Here is a 24,856-nt window from a genome sequence, read left to right on the forward strand (position 1 = left end):
ATGCGAGCCGGAGCAATCGGGCACGTGAGCTCTTGGGGTGAAGCTGGTTGCACCCATGGCTATTAGCAATGAGAAAGAAATAACCCCAGAGAAGAGTGCTTCTGAGTTCTGTCGATGCCTCCTAATTATGGTTGGAATTATGTCAATAGGTAGGGTTGGTTTGGCAAGAGTCACGCTCGAGGAAAATAGGAGAGTCAAGGATTTGCAGCCTAAAGGAATGGAAAAGAGGATATAGGTGGTCTCTTTTGTTCTTTTGGTCATGAAAATGATTTCGGTCCCTTTCAGATTCATGTTGAAATGTCAAAGTTTATGTTCCAAAAGATGAACATTCTAGTGCTCACATGGGCGGCCATCCCTTTGAAATGATTGTTGCGGAGTTCGATCTAACAATTTGCCAATTAAATATTATAACGAAATGTGCTTGTTTGAAGAAAAGTGTATTAATCGAATTTTGTCTCATTTAATATGTAGCAAATGAGAATAATTTATTAATTTGTGATATCACGTTAACTTGTCGCGTAATATAAACATCACATAATATATTTCTTCATTTGTAATGCCCTAATGTCACGGTGGATCTGATTCAAATGTATGAAGTAAGGCCTTTTGAAATCATTCATGGGTTGATTCAAACTTCACTAGCACCGACAGTTTGACTCGGTCAAAATTGGGTCGGCAATCGGGGTGTCCCAAGATCAGCTCGTCGTCTAAGTTTTGGGGGAGGTGGAGGCTGCTGCTTTTCCGTTATATTTTGCTTCTCTTTTTCTTTTTTTATCATTATCAGTGTTGAAGCATTTGATCTCTAATCCAATGTCCCCATCAAAGATGTCCCCATCAAAGAGATAAGATAGGATTAGCTTAAATAGAATTTCAAATAGCCCAAGCGTTACAATAAGATAAGTCCAAAACCTGAACACTTTAACTTTATTTTTCGATAGCTTTCTTGACATATAATAAGAATGTACTTTTCATCAATGATCATACGCATAACAATCTTTGAAAGATTCTACCACATCGATAGTTTTAAGTGTTAATTCAAATTCGAAATATAAGTTTGGATTTATTCATTTATTACTCATGAATTCTATTCTTTTATGGAATTTATTGAAAACTAGAGAATCTCGTGATACCAACAAAATATCAAGCTTATTCGACTTTTATTCCCTTGATACGCTATTTATGTAGCACAATTTACAAAATTCCACAAAAACCACTTCACCAGATTCCTGCCACACCTTTCATTCTCTTATTCTCAGCAAAGACAAGATCAGCTACGCTCACCCAGCCCCACAAGCTTTACTCCAAACACAGAGTGACCCAAACTCTTCTTCTCTCCTTGTGAATTTAGCACAACCAGACATATTTCACACAGTACAGGGAACAATCCAAGATAGCTATGAGATCTACTCAATAGGCATCAGGGTTTGCCAAGAGATAAGCCTCGATGGCCTTGAACATCTCGGAGACCTTCTCTTTCCCGGCCTTGATCTTCTCCTCAGTGATGTCCACCTTGCCGATGGTGAAGTACTTGCTCGTGTTCTTGCACACCGAGCCTCCCTCAGGCGATGTGGTGATCTTCTCGAAGGTGGTGCCCAGCGCGTCGCCCTCGATGATCGAGTAGCTGTAGGTGAAGTTCTCCTTGCTACATATTATTTAAAAAAAATGAATTATTTGAAATATATTTTCTAAAAAACGATCGTTTGTATCGCTTACAAAAACAAATGAATAAAAAATATCTCCATCGCTTATGAAAGTATTTATATATAAATTATTGTTGATAATAAAAATTTGTCCATTGACTACTTATTCCAAGTAATGTAAGTTAACATTTTCCCAAAAATATTGCTTAACGAACAAAAAATATTTTTAGCATCCACAAAAATAATTAGACATAAAATGTTGTCGATAATAAAAATATTTCTTATTAAATGATTATTTTAAGTAATACGAGCGGTCACATTGTAGAAAAGTATCTTTTAAATTATCTATTTTCGGTTAAACAAACGGGCCTCAATGCATTGTAAAGCTCGGCCGAACTTTAGATACCCAACCTCTTCGTTTGCTGTGACAAGAAACTGATGCAGAACGATCCGTAGCTTGTTCGGCCCACGAACAGCGATCCATCTAACACGATGGGAAAACCTTCTTCACTGGGCTTCAAAAGTTCGGCCGGACGGCACATTAAATGACCATAAACCAGAACGGAGCAGAGCAAACCCCCTCCTCGATGAACAGTGGGATGTGGGACAGGGCAAAATTCAATCTGCCTGCCCTCGCCCACTAAATGCAGTCACAAGTTAAATGAGAGGCCCCCTCCTCCTCCGATCTCAGATCCCATCCATCCATCCATCTGCTCACCAATTCTCTCCGCGGCAGTACATCATGTTACGTTGTGGTCCACCGCACAGGGACAGAGAAACAGAGGCGCAGAGACAAACGCAGAGGGGGTCGTGAACCGTGATCAATTCCCACATTTGAAACCATCCCGGTTTTTTAAAATGGCCCTTGTCGCGCGGCGGGAGCCGACACTCCAGTCGCCACGTTTTTCGGCAACGGCAGTCTCAGTGACCGAGCGCCTCGTGATTCCATTCCTAGGAGGTCGCCTTGAAATGATTGGAAGCCGGTCGATCGAGTCCTGAATCGGAATCATGGTCTTTCCTAATTGAATGTAGGCATGCTTATGCACGAAAGATTCTCTCATGTTCTACTGTAGATGGAAATGAGAGTGGACAAGGAAGGGTGCGTTTGGTTTGGCATTTGAAAAGCTCATTGGGAAAATGCAAAGGAATTTAGCTTAAAGGCTTTGAATGAAATGCAAAACTGTTTGGTAAATTCTGCTTTGAAAAGTAGCTTTGAAAGAAATGTTGTTCAAGAGAAAACACATTTGCAAAGCTCATTTGGTGATTAATCTAAATATTTTATTTTTTATTTGTTTAAAATTAAAAAAATAATGTTTGCAACTTTTTTAATTTATATTTGATAATAATGTTAAAGATGTTGTGTAAACAATTTTATTAAAATTAAAATTCCTTTTTTTTTTTTTTTGTTAAAAAACATCAAATGGAATTGCACATAATTTCTAGTGCATATCAATGCACAAAGCAGCAAGGCTTGATTCAATACAAATTAATGACCCTAATGCCCCGAGGCCTCCTATGTTTTTTCCGTGAAAATTTATGGACACCTTCTGTTTCGCTCGTTCGCTCGAGCAGAATACTTGATGGGTTCGTGATATAACACAACACATAACACGTTGATATATACTCTTCCCTCAAAATTCGAACATTTTGCTGGTGTATTTTGTAAATTCGCCAAAGTACAACTGCTGCATCAACTTCTCCCAAAGTTAACAGCAAGTTACTCGTCCTCTAGAATGCAACCAATCGCCTTCACAGAAAGAGATCGCCGGAAGTGATCTACTTCACGTACGTTTATTATAAAGCACAAGCGGAAGTTACATCCTTACGGATGATTCCATCATTATTCGAAGTTAAACTACAAAGCATCCTACACTCAACATAATTAGACAAAAATGGGAGACTGAGTCAAGTCCATAATTTTGGGACATATAGTTGGAACCCTTCTCCTCTTACCCGTAGAAGATGTATGATTCGGCGATGGGGTGAAGAGTTCTACGATCTCAATTTCCTCGGATGCAATAAATCTACCGGTCTCTTGGCTGTTATTAGCAGTTGACGCTGTCTCGGCAATTTTTCTTCGAACTGCTTGTTTAACTCGGCACTCCTCCCTTCATCTGAGGAAAAGGAGCTGGGGTTGACAGAAGATCATACACCAACCGGCAACAAGCGACACCATAATCTTGTCCATAAATGGGCGGTGTACTGTGGTTCATCATCCCACGAATTCCGATCGTGTCATCTCTTACCGAGTGTTCCTCCGATCCGTGAGCATCACAATTGTCGCCGTCAAGCTCGCCTCGCCTTCCCATTCATTGTGCGGCATCGAAACTTCAATTCCGTCGAATAGCGGGAGCTCATCCATTGGGCAAATCTGAACCTTCATGTGCCCAGCAAACTCGGGCAACCAAAAGCATGCTTTGTGTACTTTGTTGAAAAGTAGTTCACTCTGATGTTGAAACTAGTTTCCAGGGAAATAATGTGTCAGTTCCGGGCAGACCGTTCTCAACCCTAACAACCGGCACAGTCCGACACAGGTAAATAAACGAGGAAAAAGGGAAAGCCAGTAAATACCTTTGCCAGGATGAGAGATTAAACATGGTGTACGCCACTTTAAGGCTGATATTGGACTAGCAGTACATATGTTTCTACCAACTGAAGCAACATTCTTTATCTGTGTTCCAGCAAACCATTTGAGCTGTTCAATGAAAACTTTACATGTCGAGGTTTCATGATAAGCTCTTTGTCTCACAACCTTTCGAAACGGTCAAAAGATCGGACAATCTTACCGGCAAAGACCAATCTCCACTCCATCATCCTTCACATTCAACACATTTAATTCAGAACATGCATAGTAGATCGAATGACCCCATGCTGGTTTCTAAGTTCTTGATGAAAGTGAAACCTTTATGAAAATGGAAAAATCTGGAAATGACAAAAGGTGATACATAAATTGTCATATGTTTTTCCTTGTCGTGCTTGATGAGCTAGTTGGTTATCTATCACACACAGCTCCCATAGAGTCTCTACACCTATCCTCATTCAATCACACAACAAAGTCATTGACAGAATGGCCTATTATGTTTTTTGCTAAAAGAAAGACCCACAACTGAGTGATTGGTAGCTTAAGATTACAATAGTGACAAAACAGTTTTCATCAGTTCTCCTCTAAATTTTAAATAAGAAATTATCAATGAATTGTTCCATATTGACCCACAGAGACAAATCCTCACCGGATGATATATCCAATACTTAAAATAGAATCCACAGATTGAGAAAGAATTGGAAATGCATTTAGAAATCTCATAACTATCGAGGTCGGATCATAAGGAGCAAAGCAAAACTACTCTATTCATTCTTAGAAGGTCCCAAAATAATGGCATTGCTTGCAGACAATGACAATATTAGGGTAGAACTCCTTTCATATGAGACCACCAAAGACACTAATAGAACAAAGAGGAAAAACAGCATGCTTAGTGCAAAACAAACAAAAACCATGCGTAAATTACTTGAACTGGGTGCGAGGCCATGCATTCGATTTCCAATTCCCTCCATGTGATCACATGCATTCCTTCAAGCGAATATAGCGGAGCCAAGCATGCATTGACGGCATAATGGCGTAAGAAGTAGACGAATAACTAATTCAGTAATTTTGAGTACGAGAAGTCTAAATCCTCAATTCATGAAAACAGTCCGAGAAAGCGATCGATTGACTCGTGCTCGCGTAACGAACTTCGAAAAAATTGCTATTGAAATTGTTCTTTCAATTTCCGAACCTCGAAGAGCGGAGACATGGGAGGGGAAGCCGTAGATGCGAAGACCATTTCCCAAGGTCGCTTTCGCTTGGTCCTCCACGCTCCGCACATCAATTCCCGTTGTGTTGCTCGATTCGCCGTCTAGGGTTCACCGTGAACCCGTCCGAGATAGACACGTAAATCACGCCGCGGTTTCAAGATCGGCTTGCCGTCGACAAGAGATGCGCAAGAGAGCCAAACCCGTCGCCGGATCACGATCGGCGACGGGAAGTGAACGTGATCGGAGCCCAAACAAGGAATGGGAGGAGAGAAGGTTACCCGATGTAGGTTTGACCCTTGTGGCGAGGGCTGAGGGAGACCAAGAGGTAGCACGCGAAGAACTTTCCATTCCCATCTCCATCTCCAACTCCTTTTCCTCCTCCTCCTCCTCCTTCTTCGATCTCCGTCGCGGAGATTCCGGATCAGCAAAAACAGCAAAAGATGGGGAGAGAGACAGACAGAGACGAGAGGGGACAACCTGCGTCGGAACGGCGGATGGGTTCGAACTCGAACTCGACGGCGAAGGAAAGAGATCGCGGGTGGCGGAAGGGACGGCTTGAGCAAAAGCCCGGCTATTGAAAAAGGCGGAGCGATGGAAGGGGAAGAACCAGATGGACAAAAGTGGTTTTTCAATAAAATTTTGAGGGTAAAATAGACAACTTATTATTTTCATTAAAGGAGCCTTCAGCATTCCTAGGGCTGACTTTCAATTGAAAGGCCTTTGAAGGTAGTTGCCAAACACCTCAATTAGAGGTGGAAGGACTTTGGGGCTTAAATGAGCTTTCTAAATGCCCATCCAAACGCACCCGAAGTGTTTTTCTTTTTTTATTTGGAAATTTTCCATCTGGGTTCTGGGCCAGACGAGAGGAGATGATTTGACGTTGTTTATTCTGCAGATGCTGACCCCGAATCCGAATTTTCCTTTTTACAGAACGCCCCAAGAAAAAGCAAAAAAAAAAAAAGGTAAAAGAAAAAGAGGAAAAGAGAAATCGTACCCTATCGTGCTCAATGATATGTACCCCAAGAATAGGCGATGGGAGTGGTGGCTATTTGACAGCTCGATCTCGTGAGACTATTGTCATCCTCCAGAGAAAATATGTGAATGCACACTAACCATATGATGGCAAGAACAAGCATATCCATCTATTAAGAAATTCCAAGGATTCCAAATTTAACTACAGAGAGGGCATAATTGTGGAACTCCTGTATTTGATTTTAGAAGGTCCAATGGTTACACCATATATGATAGCCCTTTAGGCCCTCAAATATCCCATACTGTTGATAAAAACATGCCAAAATAGGACTATCTATGTCCAACCTAGTAAGTCACATAAAACATTCTTGTTTCTTGAAAGAGGAAAGACCACACAATCCGCTGTACACCATTGTCATAGAACCCAAATGATGGCAAATTCTACGTGCTTAAAGTTACCTGTACCAGTTCATGTTTTCAGATTCAGCACTGTTCTTCATGATCCACTGTGCCACAGTGCCACAATCTACTGGACGGTGAGCTTCCTCTATACACTGCAGTAGATCAAATCAAAAGGACGTCAACACACTACTTGCTACATATTGATACAGGAAATTTCCAAAAAGAAGCTCACATTCCAGCAAAAGTTGAAAGAGCAGGAAACATCGTAACCTTCACTGCCAGCAATATATTCTACAGCGTATTCACAACCAGGGGCAGGACACCACTTGGTCTGCCAGTAGGAAAATGAGGTAAAGGAAGTTATATTTCATTTAACAGGCACCCAGTCGTGCAAAGTCATTATCACACTTTAAAAATAAAATAAAAACTTCAAACAAAGAAAAAGAATACGGTTGCACATATACCTTTCTATTGTCTTCAATGTACGAGCGAAGAAGATATTGAGAATACTTTTTCTTATCTTCTTTAGGCACTAATAGATTTATCATGTCTTGACCGACGGCAGCACCACAAGATGGATCAAGACATCTCAATGTTAAACATCCAGGACCATCGGTTATTGATGTGCTTATGAACCTATCACAATGCTCGCATTCATTAAATGACAGCAAAGACGCAGGAGTAAAAGCATGTAAATTTCTAAGGTGCACAGTTAATCCAAAGAAATACTTCCAAGAGAGTCATATCTATCAGCTGAAGATAAACACACAGAGATGATGTTTGGTAATAGTCACACATCTTTTTGTTGGGGGTACTTCTTTTCAACAAAATGATAGAGCTAGGACTGCTTCAAAATACAATAGCCAAGAAGCAAATCTCCAACATCAGCTACAGAGTGCTATTGCCTTTTCCAGTCCCACTCTCACATTTCACACATTTTCATTTTCCTCTACAGTCTACAGCAACTCAAAGCCCCTGCAGGCCGCAGCTTTTCCAAGAAGCAACCCTCAGAAAGATATGACCAAGGGATAATAAAACAAATTCTAGCTGTCACCTTGCAAACATACACATCCAAATAAACAAAATTAACATTAGCTGAGGCCTGCTGGTTAGAGACTTACTATGAACATGTATGCACCATCTTAAATTGATGATTATATTCTCAAAGACCTAGATGGAAAGAAAAGATAACATCATTTTGGATAGCAACGGAAAAATCTATTAAATGATTAAAGAAGTTCATAAAAAACAGCTCTAACACATTAGTTCTTGAGGAAGAAACCCTTCCGTAATCACCAAACATGCCCCAAAATCTCAGATTACTTCAAAAGGCAAAAAGAGCCAATATTCAACCATAGATTACAATAAACAATGAAAGAACCAAGATATGTTAACAGTCATTCTTTAGAGAACTAGCTATAGATAGTGAAGATTGTGAAGACATTGCATATAACAACCCAAAGATCGGGATGACACGAGCGGGAAATCAGACAAAACCTTAGTACTGTTAAAATTCAAGTAAATAATCGAAAGAGTCAAGGCAATGCTAAATGTAGACGCAAATAATTGAGCGACATCTCAGATATATGCTGCCATCCTTAGACTGGTGAGACCAGCATCTGTAAAATGTTCGCTTATGTAAGAACAACATTGCAGCAAACGATGCACTTGACGGCAGCATCAAGTCATGAATCACCAGAACTAAGCAGAGTCCTTGTCTTACCTTTTGCTTATTGCCGTCAAGTCGACCAAACGATGCATGACCGGCCTTCCATCGGGGCAGTTCCAAGGAGACTTGAGATCTGCCAAGTGCTCAAGTAACATAAGCCATCACGAAGATAATCAGATATCACCCTTCAGCAGGTGTTCTTGCAATCAAAAACCCATGTAGACATAAGCCAAACGAACAAAAACTTCATCACACCTGAAGCTGATTCCTCGAGCAAAGCAAGAAGACAAGAAGCAGAGAGACCCTACACCAAACCAGAGTGTCGATTTCGCGACATCTCTCCACATTATCAAATCAGTAATCGCCTGTCCGATTCGGTCCAGATTCCCATTGTCCCCATCACCATTTTCTGCATCTGAAATTTTCGACAGTACTAAAGATGAGCCATTGAATCTCTCTAGTAGCAACAACAGAGAAAAACCGAAAACCCAAGATTGATCATCTGAGCAGAAAGTGAGATGTGACATTACTCAGAGACAAACTAGAAGAGGTGTTCACGAGGGGCACCAAGCTGAGCCTCTCCTTCCTCGACCTCCCGCCGTGCCTCCTCCTCTGCTTCCCGGCCTCCTCGACGAGCCCCGAATCCCGCTCCTCCCGAGCCTCCACCTCGGCTCGCCTCCTGCGACCGCCGATGGCCCCGCGGCGAGGCGCACCCCGGGAGGCCCGCCTGCCCCTCCCTCCTCTTGCACCGCTTGCGCAGCGCCGCGCGGCCCTCGGCCGGCTCGTCTGCCGCCCCGAGCCGATCCGCGAGGCGGGTCTTCGATCTCTTGTAAGGAGAAGGCGAGAGCAGCAGCAGCTCCTGCAGGGGGAGGGAGTTGTTGGAGGATCTGAGGGAGAGAGGGGACGTAGAGAGGCGAGCGAAATCGGCCGTCGGAGAGAGCGCGATTTAGGAAGAAGTGCGTCGAGAGAATGCATCCCTGAGATGAGGCCGTCCGTCGAGTGGAGAGAGAAAGGCCGTCGTCGGGAGGAGCGACGGTCGTCGAAGGAACCGCTAGACCGTCGTCGGGAGATGGCGTCGAGCGTCGAGCGTCGGAGGAAGAGAGAGAAGGTACAGAGGAGAGAGAATGCCAAGCTTTTCCGCCCGCGCGTTGATTTGAACTGGAACGACGTGAACCTGCCAGCGGACAGGTGTCGAAGCCGGACTCGTTCAGAACACCGATGACGTGGTTCCTTTAGGGTACCCAATATTTTCTCACCCACCTTCTGAATAAAAAAAAAATTATGCTAAAAGTGATGTTAATAAATAAAAAAATAAAAAAATCCCCCCCTAAAAAAAAACAAAAACAAAAGCAGAAATCGAACTCGGAGGAAGCAGAGCAAACCCTGTCTCTTCTGTATTCTTTCAATCCCGCAACGAATTCTCCTGAAATTTCTTTCCCGCATCAACGCCCTCCCAAGATTTTCTCTCCCCTCTTTATCTGTTTTGCCGAGTCGGTTTTGAACTCGGCAATCAGTTCGTAGGCCCTTTGTGCTTCGTTCTTGGAACAGAAATCTGTTTCTTCCCCCTCGAACGATCGACACCCACCAAGCGATTTCTCGAATTTCTTACTTATCTATAAGTTTCCTCAACTGGGTTTTTCAGATAATGAAGTGGGTACGGAGAAGATACAGACTCTAGGAGATAACCTGTATATGAGAGAATTCTGTACTCTGTAATTGCTGAATCAATCAACCGCAAACTTCATTCAAACATCTGTTCATTCCTCTTCTCGTTCTATCTTACAAATCTCTAATATATGAAGAAAAAGCGAAGAAACAGAGAGAAAGAACTTTAACGAAGACTCAGAGAAATCAGAGATCAAAGAGATTCGAGTTCTTTGAAAAAATCAATTACACCTCCTTCATCAGTTCTCTTTAAAACCTTTTTATATTAAAGCTTAACTTCCCGAACTTCCTTTACAACAGATTTAACAACTTTTTATTAACAGAATGATTAATCTTGGCACACGTGTAGCTTCTTCAGTAGCTTGATCAGCTTCTGTTCCTGGTTTTAATCTGTTGTATAACCGGATCCTTCACAAGGATTGCCAGCTCAGCTTGGATTGAGGATTGCCAGCTCAGCTTTCAGCTTACTTCGAGCTTGCTCTGCTTTGGATTGTTCAGCTGCTTTGTTCAGCTGCTTTGTTCAGCTCAGCTCCTCTGCTTCTATCAGCTTCTCTGTTCTGGTTTTGTTTCTTAACAGGTACTGCTTTCTTGATTGCCCCCAGCTCGAGGATGTGAGGATTTCTTGGTTTTGGGGGTCGAAAGAGAGAAAACCAACTCTCGAGTTCTTGATCCTGCTCTGCCCCCAATCTGAGAAGGGACAGCGGGAGAGGATCCATGTCAACGTTGACTTCGAGCTGCTCTTGGAAGGCCGGGGACGGGGTCTCCAATCAATTCCCGGCGGGTCTGCGGGTCCTCGTGGTGGATGACGATCCGTCTTGTCTGAGGATCTTGGAGAAAATGCTCAAGACATGCCAATATCAAGGTAGATTGATGGGATGTTCTTGTCCTGTGTGCATGATGCTCAATTCGTTTGTGGATTCTGAGAGATTTCTCTTTGTCGTTAAATTGGATTCGAATTCATGAATTTGTTTCCCTACTTTTAAGTGAGGGTTTACTTTTGTCATTTCTTTGAAAAATTGTGGATTAGCGTCGAGTTTCGAGTCCTTACAGCTATAAATTGTTGCCCTTTTGCCTTTTCTTCTTTCTCTTTCCAGTTAGGAATGGTATGATGAGTTAGGTTTTTAGCTTTCTGTGGTTAATTTCTCGCCTCTAGAAGTTGATTCGCTGGTGAGAAGTTCGAGTGCTTGTTCGAGCTCTCAGGAATTGAAGTCCTACAGTACTTAGTGCTTGGTTCTGGCTGATTCATGATTGTTTCTGTTTTGGAATATTTCAGTGACAACATGCAGTAGGTCAGATGTTGCATTATCCACGCTTCGAGATAACAAAAATGGATTTGACATTGTGTTGAGTGATGTTCACATGCTGGACATGGATGGCTTCAAACTTCTTGAACACATCGGGCTCGAAATGGATCTACCTGTAATCAGTATGTACTCCATTTGAATTCTGATGGCCTGAAAATGGATATGCCAAACGCATGTTAAATGAAAAATGATTGATTTACTTTGGTTACCTGGCTTATCCAATTGAACAGTGATGTCCACCGACGACGGGAAGCAGGTCGTAATGAAGGGCGTGACCCATGGTGCTTGTGATTATCTGATAAAACCGATAAGGATCGAGGCATTGAAGAACATATGGCAGCACGTGGTTAGGAACAGGAAGAACGAATGGAAGGAATCGGAGCAATGTGGAAGTGTGGAAGATGGAGATCGGCCGCAGAAACACTTGGAAGATGTGGATTACTCATCTACAGCAAGTGAAGGAAGCTGGAAAAGTGGAAAGAAAAGGAAGGAAGAGGAGGATGATGCAGAAGAAAGGGATGATTCATCAACGCTGAAGAAGCCACAAGTAGTTTGGTCCGTTGAGCTTCACCAACAGTTTGTGTCAGCTGTCAATCAGCTCGGAATTGACAGTATGAACTCATTACTTTGACACCTTCTAAAGTTATTTTACTAACTGGTTCCGTTATGCGCATCCATCATCCATACTTGGCTACTTAGGGTCATCATTTAGTTAAAATAATATCAAGGTGAATGACCCTTCAATATTTACAAAAAAGAGACGATGCATCATGGTGCTTATCCTCACATTTAACTATGGGAGCATTTAGAATTCAGCATGGGCATTGAAACACCCAAACACGGATTTATTCGGTTCTTTGGGTATAAGACTATGCTAGATTGTATTACAATATCTCTGGTCTAGGGAAAGCAATACTTTTTACCATATGTGTCATATCCAAACCACCCAATTTATTATCGCCTATGCAGAAATGGAACTTTTCATGTTCAATGAAAATCACATTCATGTGATATGGCAAATGAATGACTTGTGGAAAAATAGTTTGACATCAATGAGACTTTTATTTTTAACAAACCACAACTGATCTCAAGAAAACTCCAAGTTGATGAAATCCCTCCAAGGAAGCTGTTTGATCTGTGAATTTTTCATTCTCTTTCACAAAATGTTTCCTGGAGTACAATGAGCCCATTTTGCAAGATATAAGAGTTGCTGGTTTAGTGGGTGTAGTTGTGAATTAATTTCCTTTGAGCTCTTATATGATCCCTGTCACCACCACGTGTCCTTGAAATATTTATAATCAACTTTAACTGGAGTCTTGGATTTACCATTACCCCTGTTTTTTTTTTTTTTTTTCCTTTGTCATCTCTTCCATTCTGAAAATATGTCTTGACTCATGAATGCAGAGGCTGTTCCGAAGAAAATACTGGACTTGATGAATGTTCCTGGGCTGACAAGAGAAAATGTTGCTAGCCACCTTCAGGTATCCTGAATTTTACTAGATTTATTACATTTTTCCTGTGCTACATAATCTATTGTAGTTCTTTTCAGTACCATCTAACTGTACAATAATATGGTGCAGAAATACCGCCTGTATCTTAAGAGACTCTGCTCGTTGAATCGGACAGTCTGCTCCTTGTCGAGACTTTGAATGGACAACGACAGCCGCCATGGGAGGAGAGGTCTCTGTTCTCCGAAGCTGCCTCTTTGCATTGCCTTTTCCCAAATCTCACTCTAACCTATTGTCGACGCGAAGCAAATGTGGTAGCCGATTGGGCTGCAAAGCCCACAATCGGGCCATGTTGTACCAGAACTGGGCTGTCTTTCCCCCTTTTTATCCGATCGATCTTGTATGTGCTGATGCACTAGCTGCTGGTTGTACTAAGTTTATCTCTTGAATATAGTTTCCATTATTTCGACCAAAAAAAAAAAAAAAAAGAGTTTTGGTGTTTGATTCGTGGCGGGGTATAATCTAGTGAGCAGCGGGCGCAGAAGTCTAGTCAAGGGACGAGATAAAAAAGGAATTGCAATACGCAACTCAAGGAGAATTGTGGAAAAGTCTGAATATGTGATTTTCCTCCTCCGATCTCTGATTTTTATTTCAAAGCTGGTTGGTATTGACACGTAGAATATAACTCTAAAGTGATTCTGGACCTATTTATTCGACAGTGAATGTAGATAATTACCAAAAATAATAAGAAGGATCCCATTGTACGAATATCCATTGAGTTATAAACTTTTTAAATTAGTCGATTTAATTTTAAACATCTTGATGATTTGTCAATATAGTCATTTCGATCAATTTTGACCGAAAATCATTGACGTAGGTGATAGCCATCCTATGGCACATGATCGGTATTTAGGTGGACAAATTTTTGTAATTTAAAAAAAAATTTCGATTTTTTTGTTTTTTTCATGTTTTCATTTTCTTTTCTTATATTTTCCTTTTTCCTTTTTCTTATATCAGCATTGGCACCCATATCTGAGCGAGGCCAATCTCATCATGGCATGGCCTAGATTTGGGTGAAGCCGCCTCGCGCGTGGCCTTGAGGCCTCACTCGTGGCCGACAAGACTCGTCAAAGAAGCAAAAGAATCAAGAAGAGAAAAAAATAAAAGGAAATTTAAAAAAAAAAATTAATAAAAAAATATTAAAAATTGTCACGTTAGTGTTGGCCAAATGCTCAACGTCCACATCAGCTAGCCGACCAAAATTGGCCGAATAAATTGAATTGACACAATCACAAAAAGTTTAGAATCAATTGGCACAATTATAATGGATTTAGAAAATTTCTTTCCCTTCTCTTCTTCCGGCTGGCTTTTGGATTCAAAAGAGAAGCGAAGAGTGCCAAAAGGAAACGATTGATGCTGAAAAGTAAAGAAGGAAAGCCAGAGAGCCCCACTCAAACTTGGAATTGGCAATTCATAAGATGAAAATGAAAAAGGAAAAAGGAAAAAAGGAAAAGACAGGTTGGTCTTACCCCCACTCAAACTTGGAATTGGCAATTCAAAAAATGAAAATGAAAAAGGAAAAAGGAAAAAAGGAAAAGACAGGTTGGTCTTAGTGAGCTGGATGATTATACAGGGGGTGTCTGTATGGCTGCATCTGTATGCATTTGTGATTATTATTCCAAGAAGACAACTCACTCGACCCCTAATTATTTTTTTCTTTTTTCCTGAAATGCTGTATCTGCATGTAGCTATCCAAATTGTACTTGGGATTTCTTGCCCCTTTTGTCAGAACCCATAAATACAATGAAAATTATTCCATGTATTTTACCAATATTGCTAGAGTCGAATTTGACCCCGCAACGTTTATATGACGTTGATCTATCATTTTTTGAGTTAGACGAAGATTGTGGTACAAAATTCAATTACAAGGACTTATGTTTGGTAGTTCGAAAAAATTCAGAAATCCTAAATTGTTTTGCATTATGATTTGCTCTATTCACTGTAGTTTATCATAATAATGAACAAATTTGTCGACTAAAGTATCAAGTTGTCAAGCCAAATTCCCATATTTTGTTAGCCTTTTTCAAGTCTTGATTCCGGAATTGCCCGATGGCTCTGCCAAGTTCATCAATTTCAGCAGGAACAGGCCGCTCTGTTTCTTTTCCGCTCCTGTCCACTTTCGGGTTCAGGTTGTACCACTTGGATGGTGGGATGGGATCCACGAAATTTCCTAGGATACCGCGAGGCGCAAAAGAGCGATGTTTTTGCTTCTACCTTATCTTCTTTGCTCTCGCTAGTTAACAAATGTAAAAAGAAGCGTGTATTGCTTAAGCACCCAAAGAATGTACTTATCTTCTCTCTCTCTCTTTCCCTTTCTTTTTGAACTTTTGGGATTGAAGAAAAGCATTGAAGGAAATATGGGAAAAGCAGCTACTGCATAGAAAAATCATATTCTTAGTGCCACCCTTTATGAGAAAGGATCAGGATTGATTACATGTGAGAAGTCGGCATTATGAGCTTGCTCTTGGACTTCATGATATGGAATATTAGTCAGAGAAGGCACCATCCTAGAATGATACCAAACGTTATTCCATTTCCCTTTCGTGTATAGACTTGACTTTTGATCCAGGAGCATTTGCTCAGCAAACTCTCTTGGCTGAGCTTCACTGATTTCTTACATAGTGTTACTATCATAGAAAATATCAAGCCCTTAGCTGCATATGGTCGCGATCCACTGAGATCTCGTCCTACTTCGCTTCAATCCATTCGCAAAAGTAGCAATTTTTAAGGTTGGTAGAGGCCTCGGGAAGAATTATGTCGATTTCATACTCATAAATAATATTCGCTTAACTCTCTGCAGTAGAAAAACTTGAAAAATCGAGGCACAATTTTTCCTGCTGGGTGACATCGGTGCTTCATGTTTCTGTTGAGCTTCCATCGATAAGAAAAAGTACAGATTGATCTTAATGTTGTACTAATCCAATTTAGCAGAAAAAGATGGGAAACGTAGTTTGGTAATTACAGGGCTTTGTTACTTTTAGTCAACAAAGGCTGCTCTGAAAATCAAGATGGACGTCTATAGATTTTGAATTTTTCCACTTGCTTTAATGTGTCTAGTCCTTTTAAATAATATTATTGCGAACCATTTTCTGCTAATTGTCCGGTGGAGGTGTGGTGGATCAAGCGAGATTGGCTCACGGGTCACTTGCTCATTAAACATTTTTTAATTTTCCTTTTTATCTAACGGTATAGCGACGTAGATTTTTAGAAACGCTTTCTTCTTATTTAATTTTCTTCTTTTGTCTAGTTCATCTTGTCTTAGTCACGGACCTGTGAACATATAGGAGAATGTCCATGGGTGTTAGATCAGATTAATTAATGAATTTCGTCGCATTGAGACGAAATTGATTAAACTTGTCAATCATCTCACTGCAACGGAAGATTCGGAAAATATTAATGCATAACAACAGCATATGTTTTTGGAGAAAAGTATTGGAGAGGGGCACGGATGCATTGCTGAAGTTATTTAATGAGCATGTTGTATGTACTAAATTAATCTAAATAGATATATTTGATGGAATTCATATGAAACCTAAATAGAACTCATTAAAATTAAAAGTCCAAATTTTGCTTTATATAAATACGATGCTAGCTCATTCTCGAGTCTTTGTCAAAATTGTGTTGTATGTAATTGAATGTGAACCTCCCTTCCCTTTCACATATGATCGACTCGATTTCTTGTACTTCATCGACTTCCTTGTTTCGCTGTTGAAGCACTAGAATCACAGCAATTGAAGTCACCAAAAGTAGCTCGCATCAATAAAGACCTTTTCCCTATGGTCGATCCATTTACTATTCATCCCACAAGGAGATAATCCCGTCACGTTTTCACACAAGCCCGGATTTGCGATAAAAGCGCTTTCCGGTGCTTGTCAGAAGAGGCGACCACTAGGAACGGCACCTATCAGCTTGTTGTACGATAAGTCTACGGAGCTAAACAAGTTATATGTCCATCTTTTTCAATGTTCATTATAATGTTCCGTAAGGTTAAAATCGCCTTGATCGAGAGCAATCCTAAGTTCCTAATATGGATGGACTAACCTTCACCGAGAGGAGGCCGGAGGGGGGTGGAAATCTAGGCTTAGGACGGGTTTGGTCTCATGCCAATTGATCTGGACCGTGCCTCCCTTCATATCTTCGCCGGCCGCTCCGCCGCTTCCTTCCTTCCTTCCTTCTCTCTTTGAAACCACAGCCTTCTTCCTTCATTTCTTATCGAACGAAATCGATCAATTCGTGGAATTCGTGGGATTCGTGCGCTCTTCCCATTCTGCGGAGAGATTCCCGACAAATCGACCATTGCTGAGGCTCATAAAGACCACATCCAGGTAAACTCCAAACGCACGCTTGAGATCTGCAGTGAACCGATCGCCTTCTAGACGGACTCCCGTTAGCCCCGGACAATCCCTCAAGCAATCGGGCAGCAGCCCGGTGAAGTTGTTCCCATCGACCGTGAGATACCGAAAAGCGAAGCAGTTCTCCAGTGAAGCTGTTGTTGGAAAAGCTAACATAGCCCAGACGAGATGGATTCGCGGAAATCCCACGGTATGCCACCGGAGAAATCGGTCGTGAGCTAAAGAGATGGACTGTAGGCTTGTCAATCGTCGTTTCAATAAAGCGAGTGTAGAGCCAAAAAAGGGGAAGAAGGACGACACAATTGGCTATGACATTGAATGGCAGTTTATTCCTGGCGTGCCTGTATGAGTATATCACGTGGCCCACCCATCATGGCTCAAATTCATGAAAACAAACTAATAAAAAAAAAAAAAGACCCAAAACGACTTCACTAACATCCTCCCAGAAATCCAACCAAACAAAGGAAAAGATCAAAAAGGCAATCATCCCAGACAAAACAAGCATGGCACTCGCCGGCCACACGCTACTAAAAATTAACCACACACAGACTCACTAGTCTCAGGGTTCGCCTGGAGGCAAGCCTCGATGGCCCCGAACACAGTGAATGCCTTCTCTCTCACGGCCTTTATCTTCTCGTCCGTGATGTTTATGTTGCCCCTGGCGAAGTATTTGCTGGCGTTCTTGCACACCGGCCTTTAATCCCATCTTCCTCGCTGACATGAAGTCATTAATGTTGACGCCTAAAATTAGTTAGGTTTTATTTAACTTTAGTTAATTTAATTTTATTTTATCTTTTTCAGATGATAAATAAACAAAAAAAGCGGAAAAGAAACGAAAAGAAAGCAAAAAAGCAGCAGCCCGTTTGTGGGCCTCCACAGCCCAGGCGCAAGGCCCGGCCCCCTTCGGTCGTCTTCTTCCTCGCGCACGCACAGGGGGTTGCGGTGCACGTGCGGGGGCGCGACGCGAGAGTGGTGGGGGAGGAGCAGCGACGACGCACGTGGAGCAGGGGGGCAGCTGGAGTCGGATGGGACGCCGGTTCGGCCGGCGAAGGCCGTGGCAACCGACGGTCGAGCTCCGTCGACCGGCCACCCCTCGGCCTATAAATAGGCCCTCCATCCCCGACGAAGAGGACACACAGGGCGGACAGAGAGAGAGAGAGAGAGGCCAGCCGAGGCTTGGGGTCCCCTGAGAGACTTCGGGGAGCTCGAGTTCAGGCCGGCCGTGGTGTGGTGAGCTCAGAGGGGTCCCCGAGAGACTTCGGGGAGCTTGACGAGAGAACCCGAGGGAGAGAGAGAGTGTTCCGGCCAGATTTGACCGAGCCCAGGTCTCGCCGTCGCCGTCGTCACTCGCCGTTTCTCCACCGTCGCGAACCGCCCTCCTGCCGTCGCCGTCCCCGTTCGAGAGAAGGTAAAAAAGGCGTCGTCGTTCATCATAGCCGTTTTCCGTTGACCTAGCCGTCGTCGCCGTCGCCGTTGTCGCCTTCGCCATCGCCGCCATCGCCACCGTCGCCGCCGCCGTCGCAAACGCCTCGGTTTCCTCTCCCTCCCGGCACCGCGATTTGGAAACCCTAGAGTTCCCGATTTTCCGGGTCGCGACCCGGGTTGTCGGGTCGGACCGGATCGGGGACCGGGTAGGAGTCCATAAATCCGGGGGCGGCGGAAGGCCGGGTCACGGTCGGGTCGGATCCGGGTCGTCGGGCGGGCGGGTGTCCCCGAACGCCCGGCCACGACGCCGTTTCAAATATAAAAAAAAAAAAAAATCCGAGTCGGGCTTGCAACGCGGGCCCATCCTCGTCCATCGGGTGGGTCGGCGGCCCGGCCGGACCCAACCCGTGGATCCGACCGGGCCGGTTTTTTTTATATTATTTTAATATAAAATAATATTTTAAATAAATAAATAAATAATAAATATTTTATTTTCGAAAAAAAAAAAAAATCAAAAAATAATTTATTTTCCAAAAATATTAAAAAATATTTTATTTTCCGAAAAATAAAAAAAATCAAAAATATTTCATATTTTCCAAAAAAAAGCCAAAAAGACTTGTATTTTTCAAAAAAAATACCAAAAACCCCCAAAAAAATCCATTTTGTGTCCAAAAATTAAAAAATGACTCAAAAAAATGTTTTCCTCCCAAAAATGCATGGAAAATCCCTCAAACATCCAAAAACCTCGGGGTTTAAACAAGATTAGGTATCGAAAGGGCATTAGTGATTAACTAATGTAATCAAGTCCCCGATCCTAATTTCTCTGCAGTTGCGCAGAGTGAGTATTTCTCCCGATGCTTCACTTGGGTTTCTAATCAACCCACCCCAAATCGATTAGTAGCGACTCCATTTTAAAAATTGATTTACAGGTTAAAAACTTGAACCATTAAGTCGTGAATTGGTGGACTTGGGAGAGTCCGGGCTTAACAAATTTCAGCCGAGCCATTAGCCTCCTTAGGTGCTCGTACCCGATTGCGGGCGTCGAGAAAAAAGAGGTCGCGACAGCTTGGCGACTCCGCTGGGGAACTTTGAGGACTTAGGCCATTTTATCTTTGTTTAAATGCCTTGCTGACTTGGTTTTTTTCTTTTGTGCAGGGTAATAGCTTAAAGTTTTATTCTGTTAAAATAAAATGTTTTGTGATTATAAACTGCTGTGTATCCTTAAATGTTTTAGCATTACACATGACACACACAACCCGGCCGCCGGACCTGGGCCGCCATAAGATTTCTAGGATGGTGTTAAGAAAGATACGACCTCGAACGCGAGACTGCGATGTAGAGGTTGCGTTTCTTTTCCCCGAATTTCTTAGCCGAGGTTAGGGGGTATGCTGCTAACGCGAGACTGCGACGGGCGGATACCTTTTAATTTCATCAATCCTTCGAGTTAGAAATCGAGCCGCACGTCCCATGCGCATGTCTTTGTGCTTGCCATTTTTCTTTAAAAGCAAAGTGATTTCTTTATTTTTACTCAGTCTTTTTATTTTGGCCCATGGCAATTTAGGATAAGCTTTTCAAATTCCAGTTTATGTGCGATGGGGAAAGATGATATCCAATTCATTCCTGCTCCTAAGGTGGAACTCTTCAGATGGTGGGGTCAATTGGATCAGCTTGCCCAAGAGCGCGTGAAAGCCAAAATCGGTCATCTCCTATCGTTGATTCAAATCACTGTTCGTCCCGAAGTCATACAGGCCATGGCACATTTCTGGTGCTTGAAGACGACTACTTTTATGTTTGGTGGGTTTGAGTTAACCCCAACTCTGGAAGAATACAGCAGCATCACTGGAATGCCTCTCGAGAAAAAGCTTGTTAGGCCATCGACAGGCTTCCTCCCGTGGCAAGGGTTAGCGCGACTTTTAGGAACTGAAATCCATGTCATGAGACAAATTCTTGAAGGCAACCATAATACCTGCCCACTAGAATTCATGAATGCATGTTTTCAAAATCAGCCTATGACCCAAAAAAGCGAGATTTTCCTCCTGGGCTTTTTGGGTTCATCATTTTCCCCATCAAAGAAATGTCATAAGTCCTAAGATGGCATGGATAGTTGATCAAATCTTAAGGGGGCAAAATTATGTCAATATGATTTTAACTAAAACATTCTTGTCCTTTAATCGTTTTAAAGACAACACAGAGAAAATCATGCGAGCCTCTCCTGAAATTTTACAAGTCTGGTTCTTTTCTCACCTAAGCGAATTCCAAGGCTTCATGAGATCATCCGGAATGAATGACTTCGAAAATCCATTACAAAAATTTATGGTTTTAGGACCATACATTCCCAATCAAAGCTGTTTAAATTGGATAAATTTCCTAAGAGACCCGACTCTTGAGGCATTCCAATGGTGTGCTGGTTGGTTTTATGAAAAGAGAGCTCGCTTTGCTTTCAAGCGCCGCCATCCAATTCCGCTGTTCGGCCTCACCGGTGCTTTTTCCTATTTCCCACAACGGGTGGCACGACAGTATGGAGCCCTTCAGGAGATCCCGCCATCTTTCAAGAAGAGGACCCCTCCACTTCTCTTCACTCATTCAAAATTTTGAATACATGGTTGACATTTATGAAGAAGCATGGAACAAGTGCCATCGTAAAAGGATCGTGGTACCTGAAGGGCTTGAGGGAGAAGAAAAAGCCCACCACGCCTCCATGTCCTACATCTACAATCATTGTATCCCGACAAGATGGAAGCCATCAGTCCCTCACTCAATCGGCGAGAGCAGCCAGCACGAGCAAGCAGAGCTCATGGAGAGGGATTTGGGAATGGACTGGATGCACACTTCAGAGCCGGTCCAAGGAAGCAAGCCTCTGCGCAAGCGCAAGACTCCCCGTCGCATATAAATTGGCAATCATGTGCCCCTTAGTGTTAATAGTGTGAAAGTTTTGTCCCATTGTTTAGGGACTTTTGTTTAATATCTAGTATTTCATCTCGTCATTTCAATTTCAAGTTTAAAGTGTTAGGAGTTGGCAGTCTACAAATCCTCTTTTGATAAATAAAAAAGCAGTTAGACCATTGCCATGGGTCAATCTTTGTTTACTGTCGTGCTCATTCATTGTTTTCGCAACAAGCAGGTAACTATGAATCGCCGGCCACCAATTGCTCGCGAATGGCCTCATACAATTGGGCCCAATCAGAATGATGTACAAAATCGCCTTATTAACATTGAAGACGGCGTAGGACATATGTCCATTGTCCTTCGACAACTCTCAAGACAAATGAAATCCATTCAAGCTGAGCCCAACTCTATAGTTGCCTCAAACACCGTCATGACACCTGCAAATTTGCCAGAAAATAGCCAGTACCATAGACAGTTTGAAAAGATCATGAAAAAGTTAAGCCAGCTGCAGGAGCATAATCCCATGGACATATCCAATTATACCAGCATTGAGATCCCTGAAAAACTCAAAGCACCTGAATGCGAAATGTATGCTAATACCTCTCGCCCAGAGACCTACTTGCAGGCCTACCTGGTTCAAAGGATGATTCAATCGTACCAATCAAGCTTGACTGGCCCTGCCTTGCGGTGGTACATTGTTAGGAAGATTAGTCCCCTTAAAACTTGGAGGGAACTAATTCATGTTTTTCACCAAGAATATGATATTGACATCAATCCTGACATAGCCTTGCCCTACGAAGAGCTGATGATCGCGGAGCACGAGGAACCGTTAGTCGTTGAGATAGGAGAAGAGCATGTCAATAAAGCCTTGCATGATAAATGGGCAGCTGAACAACACCCTGTTACTGGAAAATTTCCCACTAGGAAAGGCAAGGAGCCTTTGTACGAGATCAAAGACACAGAGCCTGTTCAAGATCGGGGCACGACTGGACAACTCCCCAAGCTTACTCCAAGAGCTAGGGTCCAAAGAATACCAACCCCTATCAACCTGGAAAGTGAATCGACAGTGAAACTCTAAGGTCCTTCACTTCCCTTGACAGAATCGAGCTGGCAAAACAAAGGGCCCTACTCAAAAGATCTGGACCAGGGGCCAAGAAAAGAAAGCCTAAGCAGATCAATTCAGCATTTGCCGATGAGCCACCGCACCAAAGCTTCGAGCATTCCCAAGAATACAACTTTGAAGGCTACCATCATCTAGAGTACAACCCTGAAGACTTCCCGGCCCTAGAATACAATCCCAAGGACTTCCAGCGTTATTTCGACAATGAAACGATGATTCATCATATAATCTGTTTCCTACTCTCATCCGGGATGAAGGCCCGTCGAAGAGGAAGCATACGTCTTTATCCGCTATGATCCTAATGAAGTACTAAGCTTGTCCTCTAACCATGAGGATAGCTTCAATACTTTATCATCATTCGGAAATTTTGACCAAGAAGAAAGCAATGGGGTAATCTCGGTAGAATCCAACTTCCTCGAAACAGAAAAATTCACCACTACAACAGATATGCGGTGGGAAAACCAAAGTGGCCTAACCAAGATACATCAAGCCCATCTTGCCCTCATAGGATCATGAGCCCCATAGAAATGTGGATACCCAATCTCCGCAAGTATAACGGCACAACTTGTCCCGTGGCCCACTTGTAGTATCTCCATGCGGGAATGAGTCGGTACTATGGCCCGATGTCGTTCACAACTCAGGCATTCCAAGAAACTCTTACGGGGTCTGCATTGCAATGGTTTATCATAGCAAACATTTATCTTCTAAAGGATTGGAATGAGCTGACTTCCACATTCTTGCATTAGTACCAAATCCAGATCGGAACTGAACTGCCTTGTGAGAACTTGGTTCACTTCAGAAGAAGAACAATGGAGGATTTCCGAGCATACGCAGGGAGGTGGAGGGCTTTCATGATGCAAACCCACCCTCAACTGGCTAAAGAGGAGTTAATGAAGCAGTTCATAGAAGTTCTGTCCTGCAAGCAGCGCTGTTGGCTGCATGGGTTATGCTTCCGTAGCTTCAATGAGGTAGTCATCGCATGCGAATACTTCGATTCTACTGAAGGCGAGGAATTCAAAGACGCTTAGCTTCAAGACCAGCACTATCAAAGCGCTCCTTTACACAGGAGTTTTCATGGGTTTTACTTGTTTTTATAATTTAATGTTTCTCATCTTATCTAGTGTGCTACGGTTGTATTTTCCATTCCAAGTACTCTATTGTACAGTTGTAATATTTTGTTTTAAGAACATGAGGCGGTACTCCAAACCAGCCGGGTGATGTTATCCAACCATGAAAAAAAATATCATCCAAGGAGAATACCGAAATTTGGGCTTCCTCATGCTTTTTCTCCCCTAAAGACGTATTTTAAAAATAAAAAATATTTCATCACCCAAAAGCTTTTGTTAAAACAAGATGATTAATTTAATCATGTTTGTCTCTCTGACTCACTCACTTCATGTCTCAGAAGATCATTCCCGTCCCCTTTGACTTAGTGTGACAGGGGGCATTTGAAGCAAGCACATCAGGTGAACTCGCAAAATTCAAAAACACCCTGCCAAGAAGACGGTGGGGCAAATAAAAGATCATCCCACTTCAAAGAAGGTAAGTTTTATTCTCCGAATATAATTTTGGAAATGATGTCCTCTCTCTTCTATTTATAGGAAACGAAAGATAGGATGTTTCCCAAGCATATGGTTGAAATCAAGCCATCCCCAAGAGCTCGTACACTCCACCTCGCTCCCGCCCAACTCCTTCTCAAGTGGCAGCATCTTCTTCCCTCAATGTGCCCGAGCAACTAAATGCTACGGTTTCATTAATGGATTTCCAGCTTCGACAAGCCAAGAAACCCAAAAGCAAAGGAATTTCTTCTCTTCCTTTGAAGTGACCACTGTCAAGAAATCTGGGAGGAAATCTAGCCCTATTCAAAATGAGGAGTCTGAAACTAGCCCCTTATTTCAAATGATGACTAAGGGCTTAGAAACCTCACTTCGTGCTCTAGACGCATGCTCTCCCAAGAAGTAATTTCCTTAAAGACAGAAGGAGAAATTCCATAGAAGGAAGGCGTTGAAGATGAATCAACGACCAGCAATCATGCATATATGGTCACAAGTGAGGAAGGCCAATCGAAAGAAATGTCAAACTATGCCAAGACGAAAAGGCTGTCATCGACATTCAAACATC

The 24,856-nt window shown here is 42.5% G+C and overlaps 3 protein-coding genes across 5 annotated transcripts in view; 1 reads left to right on the forward strand and 2 right to left on the reverse strand.

Moving 5' to 3' along the window:
• Positions 1 to 1,138: 1,138 nt before the first annotated feature.
• Positions 1,139 to 24,856, reverse strand: part of LOC120286197 (major strawberry allergen Fra a 1.07-like) — a 51,681-nt gene continuing 27,963 nt past the window's right edge. Inside the window, exon 5 of the mRNA XM_039316197.1 lies at positions 1,139 to 1,621. Coding sequence (XP_039172131.1) covers positions 1,408 to 1,621 — 214 coding nt within the window. The 3' untranslated portion in view covers positions 1,139 to 1,407. The remainder of the gene's footprint in view (positions 1,622 to 24,856) is intronic.
• Positions 6,854 to 7,404, reverse strand: LOC120285953 (probable E3 ubiquitin-protein ligase ARI8). The gene is made up of 3 exons (XM_039311853.1): positions 7,271 to 7,404; positions 7,039 to 7,137; positions 6,854 to 6,958 (listed from the first exon to the last, which is right to left on the reverse strand). The coding sequence occupies exons 1-3, from the start codon at positions 7,352 to 7,354 to the stop codon at positions 6,860 to 6,862; spliced, it is 282 nt and encodes a 93-aa protein (XP_039167787.1). The 5' UTR covers positions 7,355 to 7,404; the 3' UTR covers positions 6,854 to 6,859.
• LOC120293091 (two-component response regulator ARR2-like) lies at positions 9,812 to 13,396 on the forward strand. Of its 3 annotated transcripts, none has more exons than XM_039311841.1 (6): positions 9,812 to 11,002; positions 11,414 to 11,566; positions 11,675 to 11,827; positions 11,870 to 12,055; positions 12,849 to 12,925; positions 13,025 to 13,396. In XM_039311841.1, exons 1-6 carry the CDS (start codon positions 10,855 to 10,857, stop codon positions 13,091 to 13,093), a joined length of 786 nt encoding a protein of 261 aa, XP_039167775.1. In that variant the 5' UTR covers positions 9,812 to 10,854; the 3' UTR covers positions 13,094 to 13,396. The 3 variants fall into 3 exon arrangements, with proteins under 3 accessions (XP_039167775.1, XP_039167771.1, XP_039167783.1); XM_039311837.1 differs by having other exon boundaries at positions 9,812 to 10,129; positions 10,718 to 11,002; positions 11,675 to 12,055; XM_039311849.1 differs by lacking the exon at positions 11,414 to 11,566 and having other exon boundaries at positions 11,675 to 12,055.

This window comes from Eucalyptus grandis, chromosome 1, assembly GCF_016545825.1.
Source record: "Eucalyptus grandis isolate ANBG69807.140 chromosome 1, ASM1654582v1, whole genome shotgun sequence".
In the NCBI taxonomy this organism is placed as follows: domain Eukaryota; kingdom Viridiplantae; phylum Streptophyta; class Magnoliopsida; order Myrtales; family Myrtaceae; genus Eucalyptus; species Eucalyptus grandis.